The sequence below is a fragment of the Diorhabda sublineata genome, chromosome X (genome assembly GCF_026230105.1).
Source record: "Diorhabda sublineata isolate icDioSubl1.1 chromosome X, icDioSubl1.1, whole genome shotgun sequence".
Lineage (NCBI taxonomy): Eukaryota > Metazoa > Arthropoda > Insecta > Coleoptera > Chrysomelidae > Diorhabda > Diorhabda sublineata.
The window spans coordinates 40,552,570-40,576,527 of NC_079485.1; the positions used below are offsets into that span (position 1 = coordinate 40,552,570).

At 29.9% G+C, this 23,958-nt stretch overlaps 4 protein-coding genes and 1 long non-coding RNA gene across 11 annotated transcripts in view; 3 read left to right on the forward strand and 2 right to left on the reverse strand.

Moving 5' to 3' along the window:
* The first annotated feature begins 925 nt into the window (after positions 1-925).
* Positions 926-4,229, forward strand: LOC130450857 (glycoprotein-N-acetylgalactosamine 3-beta-galactosyltransferase 1-like). 4 transcript variants are annotated; one of them, XM_056789526.1, is made up of 5 exons: positions 1,182-1,753; positions 1,815-2,008; positions 2,404-2,573; positions 2,725-2,835; positions 3,737-4,229. In XM_056789526.1, exons 1-5 carry the CDS (start codon positions 1,719-1,721, stop codon positions 3,878-3,880), a joined length of 654 nt encoding a protein of 217 aa, XP_056645504.1. In that variant the 5' UTR covers positions 1,182-1,718; the 3' UTR covers positions 3,881-4,229. The 4 variants fall into 4 exon arrangements, with proteins under 4 accessions (XP_056645503.1, XP_056645504.1, XP_056645502.1 ...); XM_056789524.1 differs by having other exon boundaries at positions 1,826-2,008; XM_056789527.1 differs by having other exon boundaries at positions 1,585-1,749; positions 1,826-2,008.
* A 917-nt stretch (positions 4,230-5,146) lies between these two features.
* On the forward strand, positions 5,147-5,888 carry LOC130450747 (cytochrome c oxidase assembly protein COX20, mitochondrial). Its single transcript, XM_056789355.1, has 2 exons — positions 5,147-5,252; positions 5,508-5,888. The coding sequence occupies exons 1-2, from the start codon at positions 5,229-5,231 to the stop codon at positions 5,826-5,828; spliced, it is 345 nt and encodes a 114-aa protein (XP_056645333.1). The 5' UTR covers positions 5,147-5,228; the 3' UTR covers positions 5,829-5,888.
* Positions 5,889-7,909: 2,021 nt separating this feature from the next.
* LOC130451474 (uncharacterized) lies at positions 7,910-9,484 on the forward strand. The gene is made up of 2 exons (XR_008910737.1): positions 7,910-8,317; positions 8,472-9,484. It is a non-coding gene; the product is annotated as an uncharacterized LOC130451474 (long non-coding RNA).
* LOC130451473 (vesicle-associated membrane protein 7) lies at positions 8,312-11,777 on the reverse strand. Of its 2 annotated transcripts, none has more exons than XM_056790504.1 (5): positions 11,530-11,777; positions 11,268-11,471; positions 10,873-11,101; positions 10,558-10,625; positions 8,312-9,725 (listed from the first exon to the last, which is right to left on the reverse strand). In XM_056790504.1, the coding sequence occupies exons 2-5, from the start codon at positions 11,469-11,471 to the stop codon at positions 9,570-9,572; spliced, it is 657 nt and encodes a 218-aa protein (XP_056646482.1). In that variant the 5' UTR covers positions 11,530-11,777; the 3' UTR covers positions 8,312-9,569. The 2 variants fall into 2 exon arrangements, with proteins under 2 accessions (XP_056646482.1, XP_056646481.1); XM_056790503.1 differs by having other exon boundaries at positions 11,586-11,776.
* A 1,464-nt stretch (positions 11,778-13,241) lies between these two features.
* LOC130451586 (sortilin-related receptor-like) overlaps positions 13,242-23,958 on the reverse strand; it is a 30,615-nt gene continuing 19,898 nt past the window's right edge. For all 3 annotated transcript variants that reach the window (XM_056790697.1, XM_056790696.1, XM_056790695.1), the window contains 13 exons: positions 23,356-23,537; positions 22,042-22,832; positions 21,338-21,908; positions 21,057-21,250; positions 20,709-20,986; positions 20,073-20,411; positions 19,339-19,583; positions 17,837-18,311; positions 17,205-17,474; positions 16,798-17,014; positions 16,434-16,690; positions 15,837-16,031; positions 13,242-15,340 (listed from right to left, as the gene is read on the reverse strand). In XM_056790697.1, coding sequence (XP_056646675.1) covers positions 14,831-15,340; positions 15,837-16,031; positions 16,434-16,690; positions 16,798-17,014; positions 17,205-17,474; positions 17,837-18,311; positions 19,339-19,583; positions 20,073-20,411; positions 20,709-20,986; positions 21,057-21,250; positions 21,338-21,908; positions 22,042-22,832; positions 23,356-23,537 — 4,524 coding nt within the window. In that variant the 3' untranslated portion in view covers positions 13,242-14,830. The remainder of the gene's footprint in view (positions 15,341-15,836; positions 16,032-16,433; positions 16,691-16,797; positions 17,015-17,204; positions 17,475-17,836; positions 18,312-19,338; positions 19,584-20,072; positions 20,412-20,708; positions 20,987-21,056; positions 21,251-21,337; positions 21,909-22,041; positions 22,833-23,355; positions 23,538-23,958) is intronic.

Consider the following 23,958-nt stretch of genomic DNA (forward strand, 5'->3'; position numbering starts at 1 on the left):
TGCCGATTGTCTTGTGCAAATAAATTTTCCTCAGAAGATAGGAATATAATATTTAAGATATACTGGGGCCTTCGTTCTTTTTAAAGACTTCCTTGCTTCTTGTGTAAAGCAAGTTCAACCTGAATTTCGTACCATCAAGATTCGAAAAAGTGGAGACTACTTTCTCATAAATAAAAGTAGTGAAATAAGGGTTTGTAAGACGTTCCTATTGAATACATTGGTGATAAATAATAAACCACTACGTACTGTAATTGAAAATAAATATGCAAGTATAAGTGTAATTCCAACAGATAAACGCGGTAAGCACGGAAAACAGTCAGGCTAGATGCTGAAATAATACAATCTGTACGAGACCACATAAATTAGATCCCTAGGATCGAAAGCCATTACATTTGGGCCAATTCATCGAGAGAATACATAGATGGTGGTTTGACTGTAGCCAAACTACACTGTAATTATCGTCAAAAACGTATATCTGACAACAAGGAACCAGCAAATTACGACGCATACCATCGAATTTTCAATACACAATTTAATAACCGTGAAGGTCCAGTTACAATCTACATCAAGAAAAAGAGTCCAAATATTTGTGACTTTATTTCTCGTAGTTACACACCTTACACTTACTTGTTTCACATAACCTAGTTGCAAACGCATGAAGTACAATCGTAGTGCTACCAACCACTAAAAAAATGTCCCAATTAAGGGCACCGTCCTAAGTATGGGTACTTGATGTTTGATTATTACTTGGAAGATCCTTCTTGCATTGAAATAATGATTACTTTTTTTAAGTTTAAATATTTTATTAATACATAATGAAAAATATGCTTGCTATATTACATATCATTTTCAGTGACAACTTAGACAACAGACACATGACATACTTGAAGTTATCTGCTAACATTTTACCAACTAACACTTTACTGTAATTGTATAAATATTTAAAACCTACTAGAAATGGTAATCCAGTAATAAGGCAATAAATGTGAAAAAAAACTTAAAAGTCCACTCCTGTAAAATTACAAATGAGCTGTTGTGACTTTGTTGCACCGAAGGTGCGATGTGTAGACAAAACATATCGCTGATTAGCAACGCCGGAAAATCCTACCTCATATTGGCAATAGTGAACATAGGATTTCCAAGGAGACAAAATCTACCCGCCATTAGCAATGTTTGTACAAAACGTACCAGCCATTAGCGACAACCAATGAGAGATCTTAATTTATAGCCTATTGCTAATTAATGGTAAATTCTGCCTAAATGCGAACGGTCGCGAACGTGTACAGTTATTTGGAACGTATCCTTAAGTCCCGTTTTGACATTTTTTTTTCTAACCTTCAAAATATGGTTCATTTTTATTACAGAATTTGTTTATTTTTTCTGGGGATGACGTTGGGGATAATAATTAAAAAATCCAATATGTTTGATGAAAAAGCTGTACCAATCCACACCTATGATGTTTGGTTTAAAAACCAAGGATTATTAAGAAGAGCTGTCTCTTGGGATAATTTAAGATATGTGAAACATATGAACAAATCTGTGATAGAATCGAACTTCCTATTCAAAAAAGTTACTATTTTATGTATAATTTTAATGAAGAACGACAAATATTTTAAATCAATTAAAGAAACTTGGGCAAATGGATGCAACACAATTCAATTTATAGATATTAGAAAGAAAAAAGTGATACCTATAAAAAGGAATAATAAAAACTCTTCATGGGTAAAGCTGTGCCTATATTTACAAGATGTAGGTAATTATGACTGGCTGTTAATTACAAGTGATCTTACTTTTGTGATAATGGAAAATCTTAGATATTTTTTAGCACCATTTAATCCAGAACAGAAACATTATCTAGGACATCCTGTTGAATTTTGGAAAACAAAGTATAATTCTGTTCATAGCGGAATTGTGATTAGCAAAGGAACTGTTAGTGCATTTAAAAATGCTATCAAAGATTCTGATTGTTTATTTTCTTCCTATTGGAACAGAGAAGATTATTATCTTGGTAAGTAACTTAATAAGAACTAAATTATGCAATGCTGGTGATTTTTGTTTATATTTATATTCATCAATGTTTTGTTGTTGAATATCTTGAAGAAATAAAAACATACATTTAGGGCAAATGATAGTGTCAATGTTACAATTTTGGAAAAGCCGAAATTTGTACCAATCCGTCAGATATTTTAAACAGCAAACTACATAACATAAAAAATCACTCAAGGAAAAGAAGTCAATAACCATCAATGGTTAGAAAACTACCATAAATCATTTGTATAGCAGTCTTCTGGAAACCATCTCAATAAATTATCAATAAAGTATAACTTAATATATATTACATCATTGGAAATACTGTAGTGTTTTCATATGGCTGCAAATGTTACATTATTGTTTTATTTCTAGGCAAAACATTAGCAAGCCTCAATATTACTCCTGTTGATAATAAAGATGTGAATGGATATTCAGTATTTTATCCAGGCAATCTAAATAATTTGATTTTTCATGATGACAGTGGTGATAAGTCAGATGTATTTCCCATCAAATGTTGTAGTAGATATACCATATCGTTTCAAGTAAGTATGAAAATTGAAGTCATGAACACCTTTATAAAATATATTGAAGCAATATGAAGATTTAAACTTGAAACATTCTTATCATACAACTGATTACTTTTGTGTGTGTACTTTGTCAATTTATCAGCGTCATGTCATTGTTTATTTTCAGGCACTAGACGGTGATAAAATGTATACTTATTACTATTTGCTCTACACTTTGCAGCTTTTCACTGAAGGTCATTTTGGGAATACACCTCATGTACATGAAAATGATGATGAGGTCAGTAATTCATATAATACAAACGTGTTTATTAATATCTCTTTGTTTATATCAGTACTGTTTAAAAATAACAATTCAGAACCATTGTTACATCATTAATTAGTTTCTATTTATTAATGTGCACTTTCCAGATTACAGATGTTTGTTTTGTTTGGTGTCAAATGATAACAAGGTATACTTGTTTTTTATAGAATTTCAACTAAGCCAAAATTTTTGAAACTGTTGTTAGGATTCATATTGACTCATTGCTACCACAATAATTACACTGTAGTGCACACATATCATAACCAAGTTATCGTCTTCAGACACTGAAGGTGACTTAATACCTATAACCTTTATTTACGTGTTTTATACTGATTTTTCCCACCAATAAATCTTCTCCCGCGGCAGAGTGGGTATTAAATTGGTTTATAAATCCAATAATACATTAAAACAACTGTTGGGTAATCTTAAGTATAAAATAATAAATTTGGAAAAGAGTCGTATACAGGGCAGACTAAGAGATTCATTATTGTCCGGTTTGAAGAGCACGCAGCTCATTTAAAATATGGACAGACCGAAAAATCGAGTATTGCCGATCATCCAGTCATAATCATGAGATAAATATCAATAATGTAAAATTATTAAAAATAGTATTCAATAATAAATTATTGGATGCATTTGTAATCATTGAAATTGCTAAATGTGAGAAAAGCTTGAATAATTGGTGGGAAAATTCAGTATAAAATAGGTAAGTCAAGTTAGGTTTTAGTTCACCTTCAGTCTCTGAAGATGATAACTTCAAATAAATTCAATTGAATGCATTTACAATATATCTTCAAATGTACAATCCAAAATTATTTTTATAACAAACACACAAGAAAATTTGCATTTCAGTTTATTTATTCATGTATAATTGTAGGTATGGAAGACTTTCTTGAAACAAAGAAATGTTACAAGAGATTACGTTACAAGTGCTGAATATTACAAATTGTGGGTAGATCTAATTGATGACCCTATATCATTTGCTGCAAAAATGAAAAGAGAAACAGTAGATGATACTTGATAAGATAAAAGTAACAAAAATTTGGAAATTGAAATGAAAATATTTTAGTGAAAACATAAAATGAATAAGTCAGTAGGTAACTGTTGTACAAGGGCTGCTATTTATTTTGGTAACATAATATCATCATATATGTTCAATTTATTGCCAAAACATTCATTTATTGTTCATTTGGACTCTTTTATATTGAGGGTTCCATGAAATCTCTAAAAATTTTGGTGATTGTGTTAACAAAACTAGCTCATACATATTTATGAAAGTTTTAACAAAACTAAAGATCGTGTTTTTACAATTTGTATAGTTTTAATTCGATATATTTGTATTTTTGTTAATATATATACCATTGTATGAATTTGTTGAGCATCCTTCTCTAAATAAATTCCTTCCTATACTTCCTAACAATAAAAATAATATATTTCAATATAATTTGTTTTGTAAGAGTTTTGAACACCACTGCAATATTTTTAAAATTTCTCATCTTAAAAATAGTGTTATGCAAACATCAATTCTATGGGGTTTTCTGGATGGTATGGTACAAAAAAATTTCATATAATGTGAATGAACTACGATATTAAATTTTTTAACTCTGCTTTATCAGCATCCGAAGGTCCCGTTCACTTGTAGGTACATTATGATCTAAAACTAAACACAAATGGGATTAATAATATATTTAATGTTAAAAATCAGAAAGGTTGGGCTAAAACACCGAAAGTAAAGAAGCCACGTCAGAACCTATTCGCTACATTACAACAGTAATATTGATTATTACTTAATGTAAAAAAATGTCTACATAGATGTTTAAAATGCTCGCCGCAAACGGGTAGGAATTGTTGGAAACCAAATCGTAGGTCCCTTTTTCATTGATGGCAACTTAATGGGGATAAATATTTAGAACTGTTCCAAAATAATGTGTCAACTTTAACAAACTTATATCCTGATCCAGATCACAAGTTCTTGCCATTATAATATGGTTTCAGCAAAATAAAGCACCGCCTCATTACCAAATCAATGTCTAGTAGTACTGAACCAAATTTGTCCAATCGGTGTGGACATGTTGAAAGCAATATACACAAAATAAACCCCTCAACTTAGATGACGTAAAAAGTCGTTATTCCCAACACGTCTCCATTTATTTATTAGCGAAATTATTTCATTTGGCTGTTCCACACCGTATAAAATAATTTGTTTACACAAACGCGAGCTCCCAATACGATAAAATCACTGACTTATTCTACAGGTAAAGACAAATGAAAATATAGAAAAGAAGAAGCGTAAGTAAAGAAATAAGTAAGGTTATTTGCGAACAATTTTAAATAACAAAAACGGATGATAGAACTAACAACTTTTCACAATGACACAAGAAAAAGACGAAAAAGTAAGTTATACAAAAGTAATATTTGTTGTTTCAATATCAGAAAACTGAATTATGCTGAAATTACTTTTATTTCGATAGTTATGTAAAATATGCTTAATATATCTTAAAATATTTTTGTTTTATATAAATATGCACTTGAAATAAATCCAAATTTATAGTAAAGAAGGTTCAAAATTAATCAGTTCTAAACTTATTGGTAAGATCCGTAATTATGAATAAATACTGAATTGCTTAATTATAATTCTTATATTACAGAGTCTAGTACTTTTTGGAAGGGATATTTCCAAAATACCATGTTTTCGTAATAGTTTACTTTATGGAATTGGAGGAGGTCTATTTTGTGGATTAACTAGATTCATGTTTACAAGTCAGACATTGAGATCAGTCAATTTCTCAGTATATTCTTTCACAGTAATTACATTAGGTTATTGGTTTCAATGTAGATATAATTACTCTAAAGCAAAATTTGAAATGATGCGATTACAAGAATTGTTAAAAACGCATTCAATATTAGAAGGTACTGCCGAGGCAGAAATTTTAGAAAAGGAATTTGGAACAAAACCTGTTGATATATAAGTTATATATTTATAGTCCTATTATAGATTATATTCTGTAAATAAAAATAGTTCATTCAAATAGTTGTTTTTTCTCATAAATTTACTCTCTATGCTACATAAATTATTTTATAAACTATATTATACCTTACACCTCTAAGATATCGAGGCAATGAGCTCTACAGGTTTTTTTGTGTATTATTGCAAGCATTCCTATTTGATTAAAGTTGTATCTACTGTAGATAAGTGAAAAAATATATTGTAAGAAATAATTTCAATTATTACATTATATGTTAATTTGGAAAGTATATTTTCGGGTGTAACGGAATATTGCACTTTCACAAACAAACTGGACATTTTTTCCTGGTAAATTACAAGATGATTCATACCATCATATCTTGAGTGTAGAACTGCACTGGGATTTCGCCTTGTTGGACCCTGTTTTGTCTCCTTCTAGAATGATTCCAAAATATTGCAGTTTATGTTTCTGCCATCTGTTCTGAATAGCAATGCAATACTATGAGCCAACAAAGGAAAATACAATTTTTCACCCCTTATGGATACACGGTAGACTTATATTCTGATTTCTGAGATCAATTACACCCATGAAAGAATTATAAACCTTTATTAAATTAGGTTGTGGGACGTAAATATGATTTTTTTTCTTATAAAAATGTTATACTAAATGGTAGGTTTCAACTGAACAAAAATTAAACGCAATTTTGTTGTCTCTCATCGTACCAGTAGCAAAAATGCCTCTATCTTTCAATTCGTGAAGTAAATGCATCAAAAAAAAATGATTAAAAGAAAAAGAAACCTGGTGTTCAGCCAAATCAACAACAACACATCTGCGTAAGATTAAACAACGGTTGCAATAAGTCCAAGATGTAGAATTTTCTTTAAAATAAAACTTGCATTTTAAACAATAATGTTCCTTTATTTAAAACGCTAGTAACGTGTATTTCCGCCTCTGGATGTAATTGTTGCTAACATTCTCCTGGGCATGCTTTCAATTAGGTGCTGTATACATATTTTATATACCTTTGTGCAAGGATCCTTCTTTCTATCCCAAATTTAAGTGATTAACACATTAATGAAAAATTATTTGTTTCATTTGCTAGTGCTACACGAACTCATTACAAAAATCTTTTTTGTATACATTGAAATTGGTGACAAATAATTAGTACCGAGATTAAGTTTATTTTCGGTTCGTGATGAATACATACTATAACATTATTAGTAACATGATATTTCAAAATATGCTCTATCTATTGTAAAGATTCCTATCGATTAAGTAAGTAAAATCGGCAACAATGTACTGTTGGTTCGAATTTCGAAGATAAAGAAAACTTCACATTTAGTTGGAATCCTTCCAAAAAAGTTAGTTGTTGAAAATAGTGCTGTTTATTTCAGATGGCACTAAGCTAAGGGTCATTTTAATGAAGAACGAGCGTAAAAGTAACTAGATGGCGTGCAAAATTGTCTCAAATGGTTTTAACATTGTCACTATTCTACTATCCTATTCTTTATACAATGGTAGTTATATCTGGATTGTCACATCTATTTTCAATTAAAATTTTGATTTTCCTATCATCAGATGAATTTTGTGTAGAAATCCCATAACGATATTTGACTTGCATATATTATTCCCACAAAAACGAAAAATTCTATTCTATTCCACTCATTGTTGGTTCTACTTACAATATAGAGCTTTGACTATGGCTTAGAAGTGTTGTTCCACCAATAGGGAAACAAAAAAAGCCTATAAAGGAAACTAGAGTCTAAATAGATCTAGCAAATTACACAAATATTATATTTCAATTTTCTCTTCTTAAATCAACAATATCACTATAATATTAATTAATTATAATGAGTTCATATTTCAGACAACAAAAGGTTTTAGTTGGTGCAAACCCACATAAATAAAACTACTGGACAATTATAAACATTTAATAAATAAATTATATATATATATATATATATATATATATATATATATATATATATATAAATTATATATATATATATATAATATTATATATATATATATATATATATATATATATATATATATATATATATATATGTAGATATGTATAAAGAAATATTAACAGAACTTGAAAGATAACAGAGTGGTTCAATAATGAATTTTTTCCATAAAATGAAGTGAAGTACAGAACTAAAAATGGGACATTTGATACACTTAGAAACAATAAATTTCACTGTCAAAAATATAAACGTATATATAACTATATAATGATGTAAAAAGTACCTAAATATCACTTAGTTAAAAAAATTTAATACTATGCAAGATTAATTCCAATAAATGTATACAAACTTATATTTTCAGCAATTATTAATATCAATTATGGATACATATGTTTTCTTATGAAATAAACAAATTTGAAGTTTGATGAATGGATTTGGAAGGTAACCCACTAAATCAATATGAGATGAGGGATGTGTATAAAATCTAAGAGTTCGATTAGTTTCATTGAAGCCTACAACATGGTAAGTATTTTAAAGTAAAATAATTACTTTTGATCAATTATTGTATTTCTATATATAACATTATTGAATAGTAAAATCATTAGTATTAGCTATTCCGAATTTGTTTTTGAGAAAACTTGTTTGATCTTGACAAGTCCTAAAAATTCTTTTGTAGGGAATAATTTACTGGTATTTGAATTAAAACAGACTAAAAACTATCGTGAATACATGAACATTGATCGTTTTGAAGAACAAAACATCCAGCAAATGAAAAAACACCAAAGGGTTTTTTATAGAAAAAAAGATTCTACCATATCTAAGTTGGAATTTCTGGAAATGTTGTAACTAAAAAGTTATCTGCAGACTGTCTGAGACTAAATTTCGAGTTTTGGTGTAGTTGTAGTGAACAATGTTTAGTACACAAACAAAATGAGATGCTTGAAATTATGTTACATCTTTGTGCCACTCAAGAAATAATATATCAGTACTTTGCATTCTACTATATCCCCAACAAATTAAATTGAACCCCTGCAGCAAGCCATAACAACACTTACAAATATTGAACAACTTTTGCAAAAGGTGGTGATTAGAATACAAGAATGTAGGAAGGTAATAACATGCTTGAAAACATTGTCCATTTGAACCCCAATGATGACACAAATTTGAAAATTAGATTTTTGAACGTTAAATGTTAAAAGCTGATTTTTATTGTATTTAATTTTATTCCAATATATCAAATTTCAATTTTACTCATATTTATATCTATTATCCAATTTCATTTATTTATAAAAAAGTATAAACCTAATTACTATCATATACACTACATGCAGTATAGCATGTTTCTATGTACATTTTAGTGTGACCATAATTCAAGACAGATGGTGGAACTTAAATAACTGGAACACGAAATTAACACAAATGATACTTTATGATATATTACGACCGATTTATAATACAATCATATCAAATTTAAATTTGATTTTATTATAGATGTAAATCCTGATACACAAAAATATATGACAGTTGTTTAATTAAAAATAAAAGTGATATTCTCTTATAAGAAACATATTTCTGTTATTTTGTTGATATTTATTTCATCACAGTGTAAATTTATGTATTAAACTCTAAGCTTCAATGATACTTGTTTAAAATCTGTCACTTCGGATGACTAATAAAACCTTAATAAAACTATGTTTTTAATCAAAATATTCCCCTCTAACTACAAGATTTAGTAATAATGCTATTTTTATGAAGAAATAAATAGTTATATTTTTTATACACACCCTTGCCAAAGCAACCCTCCACATGATATGGAAATAATGAAATATATAATCACAGTAATGACAATCCCGATAATAACATACAGTTTTATATTCTTCCAAAACAAAGATCTTGCTAAATTTCTGCTTTCAGTCTTAAACGTCCTCGACTGAAACAAACAAAAAAATAAAACAATGTTTGCTGCTCAACTATATACATAAATTGTGTAAGGCTTTTGTGGCCATGGTCCAACCACTCATATTGGAGAAACATCAAGAGAAAGAGAGAAACCAGCATTTTCGTAGTGGAATAATGGCAGTATTGAATACCACTATTTCTAATTTATTTCCTAGCCTTCAAATACTTATGTATTCGCCATTAGGAACTGAAATTATGGTCAAAGTACAATGTAAGAATATCTATAAAAATATAACAAAAATAAAAATTACTCTCATTAATTAGTTTAGAATTGCGGTGTATCAAATTTTGTTATTTCATATCAAAAATCTATATTGAAATTGATGCTTCAAAGAAATATTAAGCTTATTGATTCTAATTTTTATAGAAATTGTTAATTTTCATTGGTCAGATTATGATTGAGATTTAATATTAATATGTTAGATTAGGTTAGGTCTTTATGAATGATGTTGAATATCTATTGGTTAGATTATATATTGGCTACATATTAGTGGGATATATATATAAGAACAATAAAATGATATCATAGTTTGACTCTACAATGAAATTAATTGAAATATGATTTACATTTATGAGCATAATGAACAGATTAATAAAAAATGCTCAGATTGATAGTAGTGATATCTTTTTCTTGATGTAATGTGCATAAGTGATATTTTTAGATATATCAATATTTATAAGTCATATATATATATATAAAATTATGTGATGAGTACTCTATAATTAGTTTATTGACCTTATTTTATCATTATTAACTCATTTTTCATAGATTAAGCCTTGAATAAAAACAAAACCCTACTCACCCCATTATTAAGATTATCTGTTTTAATAAGGAGATGTTCTAGTTTTTCTCCTCTCATTGCCATATCATCTGAAAAACAACAATGCACTTTAAACTTTAATCACAGTCTTATTTTGTTAATAATATAAATAATTTGTCTACTAAAATTTACTTTGAATTGTCATCCTTAGATCATAATATTTCAGATTTATACTTTCAATATATTTTATTCTTCCTTATTTTAAACTTATCATTATTAAAATAATACATTAGATATTATAATATTACATAAAACTTGTTGTGAACAACAATAGCAATCTAGATCACTTCAACTTACCAATATTCTTTACCATTATACTTTTTAATTCATCTAATTCACTATGTACTCTAGAAATTGTATCAAGTTCATGAGATTCTGAATAGTACTTCATTTCAGTTGCCAAAACAGAGGAAAATTCAGAATTCATAGCATAAGCTAAAGCAGTATTTGCACTTGTTCCATATGTGGTTTGAAACCTCCTTTTAATTGTATTAAGAAATAAAAATGCGCGGCTGCGTTCAAACTCCTGAAAATAACGGTGAATTATCTCAGAAATGATTATTATTTTGTGATACTCATGTAATACATAAAAATTATTATAGGAACAATAAATTTTATATAAACAATGGACTAATATAATTATCAATTAAATTTAATAAACCAGAAATTATCACAAAAAAGTAAATACTCACATCATCTGTTATACACATATAAAGAATATTATTTTCCAATATATAGTGAAAAAGATAATTTCCATGCGAATATGTGAGTTTATCATTGTGTGGGGGAATTTTTGATAAAATTTGTTGTGTCACTTCTTCAAAATTACCAGCACATGTAGCAAATTTAACTAAAACAGTGGTGCTCCGACAAATAACACTGTATAATATAGGCATCTAAAAACAAAGAATGTAGGAACATTTGATTATTTGATAAACAATATACTCTTTATACCCTATAAGATGAGGCTACACTATATATTTTGAAAACGTGAAGAAAACTTTATATACCTCAGGAAAATTCCAATTATATATGTATATGAATAAATAAAATGTCAGGTCTTCTAATCACTGCTTTTTCTTCTTACAAAAATACTAATGATATTACGATTTTGTTGTAACAAAATAATGATTCACAAAGCAAATTGGTACTGCATATAGTGTCAACAAATATCTTTTGTCTCATTTATCAGTGTACACACTGCTTATTCCATCTTTGTTGCGATTAAATTTATTTGCTTTGTTCGCGGTAGTTATCCCGAACATGTTCTGTCACCAGATTAATCCGCAGTTTGAAATTGTGCGCTCGCTACGCTAATAAAACATGTTCAGAATTTAAAATCCCGTACTCGTTAAACACAGATGTATAATTCCGACGTGTTCTGAATACATCCAATATACCCGCGGACATGGGTAAGGGTTTTTATTCGGGCACATGTACATTCATTCTTTTTGTGATATTTACCACAAAATAACATTTAAACTATGTCGTTTTCTACGTAATTGTATTTCAAAAACGTGGTAGTTATACTTACAAATATCAAAAATAAACCTTTGGCCAGTTAATTATATACATTTTATTTTCCTAGCTAGTTCTAAGACTATTACAATTTTAAATGTTTATAAATTGTTCGTAGAGGAATGTATGGTCAGAACACATTCTGAACAAAGCATGCGCATTTGACACGTCCAGAAAATATTCAGAATACCATATATGTAACACTCCAGTTTTACATATATGCTGAATAAATAAGCCTATAATTCTAAAATTGCCACCACTTTTTTACTACTACAGATGTTTCAGTGGTCGCGAACATGGGAATTTCGGGTGTACGTTGGAACGTATTTATATTCAACCTGTCGATGTCAGTAACAGTTTAGCCAACTTTAATAAAATAATTATGAGCTTTCTAAGCCGAAAAATATTTTTGAATTTTGTTAATTCATATAGTCAAATATTCGGAATATGCGGCATTAGGGTACATTTCTGATGCAATTCGCGTGCGAAGTGGAAACACAGCACACATGCTTGGCGTATGAAAAAGAATGTTAGCATTTGTGTAAGCGATTCAAAGCTAAAAACCGTATGCTGGCACGGTCCAGAGGCTGCGAGCTCCAAAATCTTGCATTTCGTGCCGTGCATGACACATGCGCCCTAGGGTGAATTAGCATATTTCACATTTTGATTTCAAATAATCTAAATTAGTGTTCATATTTTGTTTTTGTATCCATATTAAATCAATAAACGGCCCAATAAAACGTAACTGCAAAAAACTGGTGTAAAGTTCACAAGCTCACTAGTTTGAGGTGTAATGCTTTTTTAGTGGATTTTTTGCACAAGAAGTCTTAGAAATGTTGGTTAATTGAAAGCATGTGGGTATTTTCTATGAAAATCATCAATTTCCAATATGTTTATAAAATTGAAAATAAGATAATTCCATCTTTTCTCCCTTTGACTAGATTGTAAATCAAATCACGTCCGTTTTTTGGAGAGAAAACAATCTGAAGGAATAAATAATTAAAGTGGAGCAGTACCTGTGCCGGTTTGCCTTAATTTGTATGCAGCTTAGATTTTTTATTTTCTGCAATACGGACTATGTTCAATGAGCATTATATGATACCATGTAAAATGCACCATGTCGAAATTTGTTTAAAAATTTTAGATGTTATCTAGGTGAGGGTATATCAGATATTTTCATTACAAAAGTTGTTCAAATTCATAAATGAAACTTGTTTCTAGGAAATAAAAGATGAAAATAACATTTTTGATACCTTTTATTGAACAATAAATATATATGCATATTTATAAAGAAATTGTAAAATTTGACACTTGACATTCTAAATATCAAAGAATTTCAATTAAATGTTTTCTTTCATTATCTGAAAATATGATTGATTGCATTATTTTTGTCAAATTCGTGATAAATTTAATAACTACGAACCACATATTATTACAATTAATTATTGAATAACATTTAATTGAAATCTTCAATAACATATATCAAATTTTATTGGTCAAAAACTTAAAACCTTATTAGGAAAACATAACAATACTAAAATCGCACTCACTCTAATTCCAAATGCTACAACATAAAATAAAATATTGGAAACAAGGACTATTAAGTGTTTAACTTTTGTTATTCAGACAAATATTAAAGATATAAATTTCATGTTTCTCATAACTTATATGGAATGGTGAAAATAATATTATCCAGGTAAAAGCGAACATTGATAGGCAAAATATAAATATATACTAAGACAAATACCCATGAAAACCACATCTTAAAAAATCCTATTATAAAAATAGACAAAAAACTCTTTTTAAACCTTCTCAAGTGATTATTGAATGAATTTGGTTGTAATATTTTCATTTGCTCCTCGACCTGGATATTTGAAAACTCAATAATTCAGGTTTTTCTCAATACTCAGAAAAAAATATTTGCCTCGACACAAGCGGCTTTACTTAACAGCCCTTCCAGAAACCTTATACAGAGTCAGTCCTTCTAATTAGGAATAATATACACATACACATTTCCATTACTTTCTTGTCAATATACACATTATTTAAATATACTAAAACTAGACATCACATTTTTTTTATATTATTTGAAGATCCCGTAATAATACAAATAATAATATACAGCAAGACTCTTTTGATATATTTTATTTATTTATTTTATATGTCAGATTTTTAGTGTTAATCCAAACTCATTAATTCATTAAATATCTTCCAAAATTTTACCTCCAGAACTGAAACTACAAAGAGCTACTAAATAATCAAAATACATTATATATATAAGTTTCAAGAGGCGTATTTACTTTTTTTTATAACCTTATTTTTCATTCAAATTTGATTGCCTTGAAATAGAGTACAAATATAGGAAAACCCAGACTCAAAATGAATATTGTATTATTTATGGTGTTGAAAGAAGTAAAATTCATAGGATTTTGGAAACATAACCAAGACATTTTTATGGTACTAAATCAGTTAAAATATACATATGTGATTATTAGTGTCTTAACTAGTATTTTAATTCGGCACCTTGTTTAATGTAATATTTATATTTTTGGTAACTGAGCAAGATATAAAATCACAAGAATTTTGAAAATCAGCACAAATATTTTATTGGCTCTTTCCCAGAGTAATTTTTACTATAATACATACTAAGAAAAATTATTAATAAGTATTTTTTTTTTTTGAAAAAATAACTATATTAATATTTTTCATATTTGCATCAGACTACAGAAGCAAATTACTATGCAATAACGAGTGGTTCGTCATCGGAAAACCCACCAATATGAGGACCGTCGTCTTCTTCTAAATTATTATCATCAAAAGTGGCAGCCTGAGATCTCGTGTCATAATGTGAGTTACTGAATCGCGTGAAGCTGTTTTGTATCTTCTTATTTCTAATTATCAGAAATGTTATGACTGCTAGCAATGCTATGAGTACTATCATACTTGGTACGATGATGGCGGTCATATTCGATGGTACTTCCACATACGGATTTTCTCTACTTATCAATTCCGAGGTTTGGGAGTTCAGACCTTTAGCAGTTTTTATTCTCACAGCAAATGTATAAGAGTTGTAAGATAAATTGGTGTAGATAAATGGTGATTTTTCAACTGTGAATTTCTGAGCTAGAGTTTCATTCAGAGTGTTTCCATTTTGAACCAAAATTTCATATTTATATTTTCCAATATTTTTGGGTAGGTTAGAATCTTTCCAGTCAACTATATAACTGCCGTTGGGATGTGTCAATACCTAAAATCAATGGTTTATAATTGAGCTATAAAAAAGCACATTTTATGATATATATTCAGTCATAGATGGCCGAGTTTCTATTTAATACAAAATAGGTAGAGGGAGTATTAGAATGACTTCAATTTTGGAGAATTTTATTGCAAATTCACATGCAGATTATTTATTCATGTTTCTCTTTTTATTAGAAAATAAAAACAAAATTGCTTTCAAACTCTCAGAGTCATTAATTTTATTCTGTGAAGAAATTAATCCATGTTCAGTAAAGTAATCCTTCTTAGTTCAAGTTTTCAGTTATCCACACAGAAAATTTGGCTTTCTTGTTGCTAAACACACTCTAACATTTAAGTCAAATTACAAATTCCATGCACTTAAACCACCACTGTTGGTGTAGTACAGTGAACTATTTAATGGAAGCTGTTGTACAAAACTGTTTATACTTAAGATCAACTAATACGCCCTCATAATGTATCAACTTATTTGAAACAATTTTGCTTACCCTTATTTCAACTGGTGCTTGAATACTTGGTGCATAGTACGTTACAGGTTGAGAGTAAATAGCATCAGGTTCTCCAGTAGCTACTTTTATCTCATAAACACCTCCATGTAGTATTGTAAAAACGTAACTATTAGTATGAGAACCATTTACTTTGCGAAGGGAAGTAAGAGTAGTACTCTTTTCTCGGATAAGTATCTGAAAAACAATGTGAATATGAATAATATGAATTAAAAGATGAAGTTATAATGATAATATGACTACTACAGCACAATCTGGACCGACAAGTGTGTAAAACATATTTGTTAATTCTAGAGGTTCATCCATGGCGCTTGATAATTTACAAAATGAGATTTGAAAAAAAACAATGGAACAATTTCCGAAGCTTTGAATATTGGTATTGTATGTGACACAAATTAGAATCTAAAGATTGTAGAATGATTTTTAGACCTATTATAAAGTTGTAAATATGTGCGTGGAAACCAGTAGAGATCCAAAAAGGAGCCATTAAGGACATTACATGTAAAGTTGAACGTTTTATAATAAATAATATGAAAACAATATATTTCTTATTCTTATCTATTTATATTATTAAAGTACCTTATAAAATTCTGGCTGGATTGATGGACATGGTGGAATCCATGATATCTTCATTTTAATAGGATCATCTCCATCTGCTTCTACTTGAAGTCTTTTTGGTGGTGATTTAGGATTTCCAGATGTCGTGATTTGTTTTATATATCCCGATAAAGGACCATAACCAACAGGACCCACCAGACCAATAGAAAATATGTAGCTTTCACAGGGTTGTAGATTTGATATAATAATATTTTCAATGTTGGTGGTATATCTGGGTTCTGGAAATATTTTCAAAGGCATTTCACTTACATAATACAATAAGAGCAATTTTTGTGTTATATATTTAAAATGGATGACATTCTGTCTTTACTTTCATGAAACTTACTTTCAAATAATTGATCGTGATTGGTACCATAATATATTCCATATAACCAAGATAACATTTTCAGATATTTTGGTCTTTCCCACCTCATTTTAACGCTAGTACCAACATCTTTCATTAGAGTAACTTGCAAACTGTCTATTGCTGGTAAAGGATGACCTGATTTCTTAACAGTAATTGATTTTGTAGCACCAGTAAGGTCTTTTTTGAAGGCATTAATCTGAAATGCAAATTGAACATTTAAAGAATGTTATAAATTAAAGTGTTTTCACATTAATTATACAACTACATATTGCTACTTTTAATTGTTATTTGCAGGCACGTAGCCAGGGTGGGGCTTTAGGGGCTGAAGAATAGAATTGTGCACTGATTTGAAGCTTGAATTTCATATCTATATCAAGAAGACTTACCTCAAATCTATAATTTGTTCCTGATGCTAATTTTATTGTAATATTTGTGGTTTTAGTTATTCTGGACGGTAAATCGGGATAAGGTCTATCGGCAAAAGTTCTTACATTGAAACCATCTGCTTCGCCATCATATATCCATTTGAGAGAGATAGAATCATCTGATTCTATTACAGATATATTCTTCACCATAGATACATTCGTTTCTCCATCAAATATCAAATGAACAGGAGCTGATTTTACACTCTCGTATTTTCTGTTGTGAACAATAACCTGAAAAGTCAAAGATTGTAATATTTATTTGTCTTACATAAGCAAATAATTCAGATTTATTAAAATGCATATTGGTAAAATTTCATATTCTTCAATTAGCGTTTATGTCATCAACCTATACATGGAACATCCTGATTCATTAGGAATAAGCAGAAAATTAAATAAGAAAGTTGAAAATTTATCAGACAATTCTGAGGTTATTCCAAGCGAGTTAATATTTTTACAAAGGTTTTCTGAAAGCTGATTCTCAAAACTTGGGTTTCAAAATCAAGCTGAATGTCTTATGTGCTTACACAGTTTAGTGAGATCTTCATGTTAAAATCACAAAATCATCATTGGGTAGGAGCTTAAAATTAACTTACCCAGAAAGTGTAATTAAGACCATGTTCAAAATCTTGTGTAAGTAGATGTGCAGTTTCATTACCCAATAGCTTGAGTCTGACTTCAGCAGATTTAGGAGAAATCCAACATAATTCATATGAAACTATAATACCATTTGGAGTTCGTGGCTTATTCCAAGATACCAAAATATGAGATCCATTACGTTGTTTTACGGTAACATTCCAGGGTTCACTTGGAATACCTTCAGCAGTTGAAGAAACGTTAAACATAGCTGGTGGGAATATAACGCTTGTGTTTTGTATTTTAACATACACTGTTAGATTGTATTTTGTAAAAGGTTGTAGATTGGTGAAATTAAAGAAGTTTTGGCTAGTCCAAGATTCATTTTTCCATTGATCATTCCCGATTTTCTTAATGGAAGGAAGGTATTCAAATTTAATTCCAGGCGCCTGTGGAGTCCACCATCGAAGATAGAAAGAGTTGCTTGTTGTGAATCTGAAAATGGTTAATAACATTTCATACTGATTCCAATATTCTAATAAAGAACTTTATCATTTCTGAATAGCGTTTTAAACGTCGCAAATAGGGGTATTTTACCGATCTACGGGGTCATAAGTCAATTTTCCAAACAGGTAATTTCGATAACAGACTAAGCAAAGAAAAATATCCGACTCACTTGATCTCTATCGTGTTTATATCACAAGTGTACTGTCAGTCTAAAGGCAACCGTATTAACTGGTTCAAGAATATATCATAGTCGGATTAGAGACTTTGAGTCGATTCTTTTCGATTCTTCTCTAGTCTAAGGAATTATAATAATGGATTCGGATACTGCAGGTAAATATCCAACTATCTATCATAATAATTCAATTTTTATTATAGTTTCAAGGTGCAGCTATAATAAAACATGCACTGTTGCCTATTGGGTAGCTTTCCGAAGAGGCTGCAGAAATTTGAAATAAATATTTTTGACCACACCGTCGAAGCTATCCGCGGAAATTCTTCAGAGAAAACTGTAACAGACATTTTTAATCATCTACTCTCAACTTAGAATCCACTCTTAGCTGGCATAAGGAAAGTAACAAAAAAAGCTGAATTGCTTATTACTTATTTTACCTGCAAAGCCAAATGAAATTGACGGAGACTCTTCAAGAAGCGAAGATGAAAATATTTTTTTATTAATACGTATGTGTGTATTTTTTTGATCAAATAAATTTTACTAATTTCGTAGATTTTTTTTCCATCATACATAATGATGGAACCTTTTTCTAAATAAATGTGACTAATCCGAAGATGAAAAACTTTTTCTTTAATAAGTAATATCACTTACAGTACATAAAAACTAACTAATATTATTGACCGCCTAGATCGATCATATAAATACCCGTATAGGCATCTATACATCCCAAATCAATAACTTTATAAGATTTTTTACTATTTATTGACATTTATATTGTGTTGCTCTGCCTACATGATAATTAACGATTATTAGTATTGAGAGTAAATTTCAATGCTTTAATACCTTTCATCAACCTCCATCAGCACTTGATATACTCGAGATTTCTTGGAACAATTTCTCTCATCATAACCATCCTTACAATCAATTTTTCCATCACAGTATAGAGATAATGGATAACAGGTTTCATCACAGGGAAATAGTCCAAAGCTGCAGCTAGGTGCTCCTGGACCATCAGGCAAATTATGTTCACAATATTGTTCATCAGTCTTATCCACACAATCAAAGTGATTATCACAAACAGCTGATTTCTAAAAATAATATATGAAGTACGGGAAATGAATACAAATACGAAATATAGCCAATTAATTAAATTATGATGACAAATGTTTCAATAAATCATATAAAGCATAGGGTGCTGCCACAAGAACATAATTTATAGTCGTTGCAATATGTTTTGTGTTTATTGTGCCTCGAGTCAGAGTTGTTTTAACATCTAAAGTTTGCCTTATAGTCTCCAAGTTACAACGAATTCTACTATCTGTGTTGGTTTCGAGGTTACATCTTCGATTCTCTAGGTTTTCCAACCAACGCATTTTTGCATATTCTTGCAATGGCGAGACATTCTATAACTAGGTGAACTAGAATTTTATCCTCCTCTCCATGAAATCTACACTAGTGTAGCCAGGTTCAATCTCAACAGTTATCACAAAGAAAACATTTTATACTATTAAATATTATTCTGAATATAATGAAAATTTGTTTCATTAAGTTGGTTGTAAAATTCAAATGCTACTTACAGGTATACAGCTTCCATCATTTCGACATTGAAACTGTGTATGAGTACAGTTCATAAAGGTCTTACAGTTCTTTTCGTCTTCTCCATGTAAACAGTCATCCATGCCATCACATACAAACGAAGCTGTGATGCAATCTCCTTGTTCACATTGGAATTGATTGTTTTCACAAATGGTGTTTGGTCGTTGAGAAGTAGGTTCCATAGGAGGATAAACTGGGGTGTTACATCCTAATTCATCACTACCGTCTTCACAGTCATCAGCACCATCACATTTCCACCAAAATGGAATGCAACGTTGAGTTCTACATCTGAACATCCAGGGGTCATGACAAGTTCCATTCTATCAAAGTGAAATAATCTTTAAAACTGTACCTGTTATATAGTTTGTTTTAGATATATAAATTTTAGTTTTGAAAAAAAAAAATAAACGTCACAAAGCTGTCATTGTGACTTTATTGAACAAACAAGAATATAAATTTTATAAATAATACATTATTTATTGCTGTTGGTATTTTATTGGACAAAATGGTATTAAAACCATAATTAATAATAGTTATTGTGATTCATGAACATATGTCTGTACAATTTCAACAGAGTACTTTACATTTAACCACCACCTAACTAAATAATAACTCACTTTACTTTCAAACTCTTCAGGTAACTTAGGTACCTCCATGGTACTGAATGAACAATTTTTTTCATCTCTTCCATCAGTACAATCTGTATCTCCATCACATATCCAAGTTTTATAGATGCATCTGTTATTTGGAGGACCACAAGCCATTTGAGCTTCAGTGCAAGTGTTGTTTAAACATGAAAATTCGTCTGAACCATCTGTACAGTCCGATTCTCCATCGCATTTCCAGGTTGTTGGTATACAAATAACGCCACCAGACTTACAAGTAAACTCCTCACCTAAAATACAATATATCGCAATAAGGGGGCACTAGTTGACTTCGCAATGTAATATTGATTTTAATATTACCTTTACAGCTAGTTGGTTTTCCTTCATTACAATTTCGTTCATCTGATTCATCCCTACAATCATTTTCTCCATCACATCTCCATTTAGAAGAAATGCACCTTCCATTTTCGCAAGCAAATTGACCCGCAGTACAATTTTGACGTGGACAGTTAGCTTCATCTGAACCGTCCGCACAATCAGTATCATAGTCACATCTATAACATATAAAATGTGAATTGGCGTTTGAAAATTTTAGAGATGTAAAAATATAACCAAATTAGTTATTGAATATTCATACCCACCTCCAATAATTTGGCAAACATTTTCCATCTCCGCAAATGAAAAATGATGGAGGACATGTTTCAGTGATGCACTGAAATTCATCAGAGCCATCACCACAGTCATCTTCACCATCACACTTCCATCCTTTAGGTATACACAAATGGTTATTGCATGTAAAATGTTCGGGACTACAACTATTTCCAACTGATGGACACGTCAAATTGACTAATGGTTCCACATTTCCTGGACACATACATTTACCATTTTGCATTATTAATCCATCGGGACACAAACAAGCGTGGCCGCCTTTAGGTAAACCAACACATATGTACGAACAATCGGACTTTGTACATGCGTTTGTTCCTATTTGCAAACCATGAGCGAAAACTTTGAGATCCATAAGACCTGGCATTTGTTTTAAAATGATTTCTACACCAGTAAAATTATCTTTATCAGCGGCGAAAATAGAGTTCCTCTTCCAATCGTCCCAGTACATGTTGTTTTTGAAAACAGAAATAGCAAATGGGTGAGAGACAACATCAGTATTGTAGACAACCTTAATAAATCCATCCCCATGTAAATCGGAACTACCTATAAAAAACAAAATTATATTATTTTTAAATTAAAATGGGATAGCATCAATGATAACCAGTACTAGATGAGATTACTGAATATTTCATAAGTCCCCTTTTGAGAAACTAAACAGATAAAAATATGTTCATACCTATGTAGTCTAATCTAGCATCCACCCAGTATAACCTATTGGCAATATAATCAATTGTTATTCCATTTGGCCATTCAACTTTGTTCCTTCCAAACAAAGTTAAATTATTAGTACCATCCAAATTAGCTCTGTTCACTGAAGGATTTTCCACCGACCAGTCTGTCCAAAACATATAGCCATTTTGAGGATGGAGGACAATACCTCTAGGTTTATGTAATACAGTAGAATTCAAAATTGTTCTTCTCATTCTTCCACTGTTATGTATATCAGTTCTTATTAGTTCTATCTTAGCTCGGACGCCATCTACAAAATAAAGAGTCTTCGAAATCCAATCAAAAGCCATCCCTTCTATAGACGCAAGATCATTTGATATGAGAACTTCCACGGTGGTACCATTAGAGAAGCATTGTCTTGATATAGTATCTTCAGCTATATCCGCCCAATATACACAATTCTCAGCAGTGTCGAAATCAATAGTTATGACATTCTTTAAATTTGAAATTGGTAATTTTTCTAATTTTTTAGTTACAAGATTATATCTCGAAATACGTTCTCGTTGTGCAAAAAGAATGAAATCATTGACTTCTTTGAAAGGACAAGGAACTAAATCCGGAAGATAGTGAGATTCAAAACCACCAATACATTTGTCTACTGCTATTTTACGATAACCTTTGGTGCGATTGAAGAATCCTCCTGGTTTGCAAGAAGTAGGTATTTTGTAGACATTTATGGGTAATGTCTTGTCACGAATGCAGCGGGGCGGAGAGCCAACTAGAGTAAATCCAAAATCACTAAAAATAGAATAAAAAATATATCAACAAAAATTTTTAATTTTTGAACATTATTATTATTACTTCTGATAAATAAACTTGTCAAACTAAATAGTATTAATAAGATAATATCATGTAGTTAATTACTTCAAAAACAGTTTAAAAGAAATTGCTTAAAATACACAAAAATCAGATACACAAGATAAAAATAATCAAAATCTGTTTGGAAAGTTCACATAATGGTTGGTGAAATGATGAAACATAAAATTGAGACAGGTGATAAGTGCAAACCATTGGGTACGTTATGAGATATGGCTGAGAGCAACTGTTGCTGGTACATACACTTAGTGAACAGAAATAGAATGTTAATACTAATTTAGTTGTTATATTAACGATAGGTTGGAAAATATGCAGTTATTTCTGGAGGAAAATGAAACCTTAGATTCTCATAATATAAGAGAAACTTCTGATAATAATGACATCAACAACGTATAACTTTCTTAAATGGCATAATATAATCATGATTAAATTTGTTTTTCCCTACCATTCAAAATCTAGAAGGTCACATTCACAGTTTACTATAGATGTTTCTTGAACATAATCCAAACCATTCAAACAATTAACAAGCGGTATTCTTCGCTGGTAAGTAACTTGTTGTCCAAGAATACAAGGGATATAATTACGGTTTTGTTCACTATAACTAGGATACCACATTTTATAATCACCCTAAAAAAATCTATTTGTTTACATTTGAAATACGTTCATGATTTTATTACACAAAAACTCAGTTTTTAATATCTGACAATGAAATAAGTTGGAATTTTTGGAACAGCGTAAACAGTGTGTTCAGTATGATAATGAAATGAAGAGCAGGAATGTTAGTTAATAGTATTAACTAACATAAAACACTACAGTTAACACTCAACTGGTATCACGGGTTATTGTAATACCCCACAGTAAAAATTTTCTATGGTCGCAGAAAAATATCGCAAAGAGAACTGTAGTACTATGTGGAGCATTTAAGTGAACTAAGTAGTGATGAAGAAAAATAAATATAGTATTAAGATTATGTGACTCTGTGATTGCAAAAATCATTATTTACTTCAGAATTTGGATTTACAAGAAACCTAAAGTTCGTTTCATTCGT

Bases quoted from the DNA above. Each gene is read 5' to 3' on its own strand.
- LOC130450857 (XM_056789525.1), top strand. From the start codon at position 1,261: ATGCGAACGGTCGCGAACGTGTACAGTTATTTGGAACGTATCCTTAAG. The intron at 2,574-2,724 runs GTAAGTATGAAA...GTTTATTTTCAG, and splicing joins GATATACCATATCGTTTCAA to GCACTAGACGGTGATAAAAT. The intron at 2,836-3,736 runs GTCAGTAATTCA...GTATAATTGTAG, and splicing joins TACATGAAAATGATGATGAG to GTATGGAAGACTTTCTTGAA.
- LOC130450747 (XM_056789355.1), top strand. From the start codon at position 5,229: ATGACACAAGAAAAAGACGAAAAA. The intron at 5,253-5,507 runs GTAAGTTATACA...CTTATATTACAG, and splicing joins CACAAGAAAAAGACGAAAAA to AGTCTAGTACTTTTTGGAAG.
- LOC130451473 (XM_056790504.1), bottom strand. From the start codon at position 11,471: ATGCCTATATTATACAGTGTTATTTGTCGGAGCACCACTGTTTTAGTT. The intron at 11,102-11,267 runs GTGAGTATTTAC...CGTTATTTTCAG, and splicing joins ATATGTGTATAACAGATGAT to GAGTTTGAACGCAGCCGCGC. The intron at 10,626-10,872 runs GTAAGTTGAAGT...GTTGTTTTTCAG, and splicing joins TATAATGGTAAAGAATATTG to ATGATATGGCAATGAGAGGA.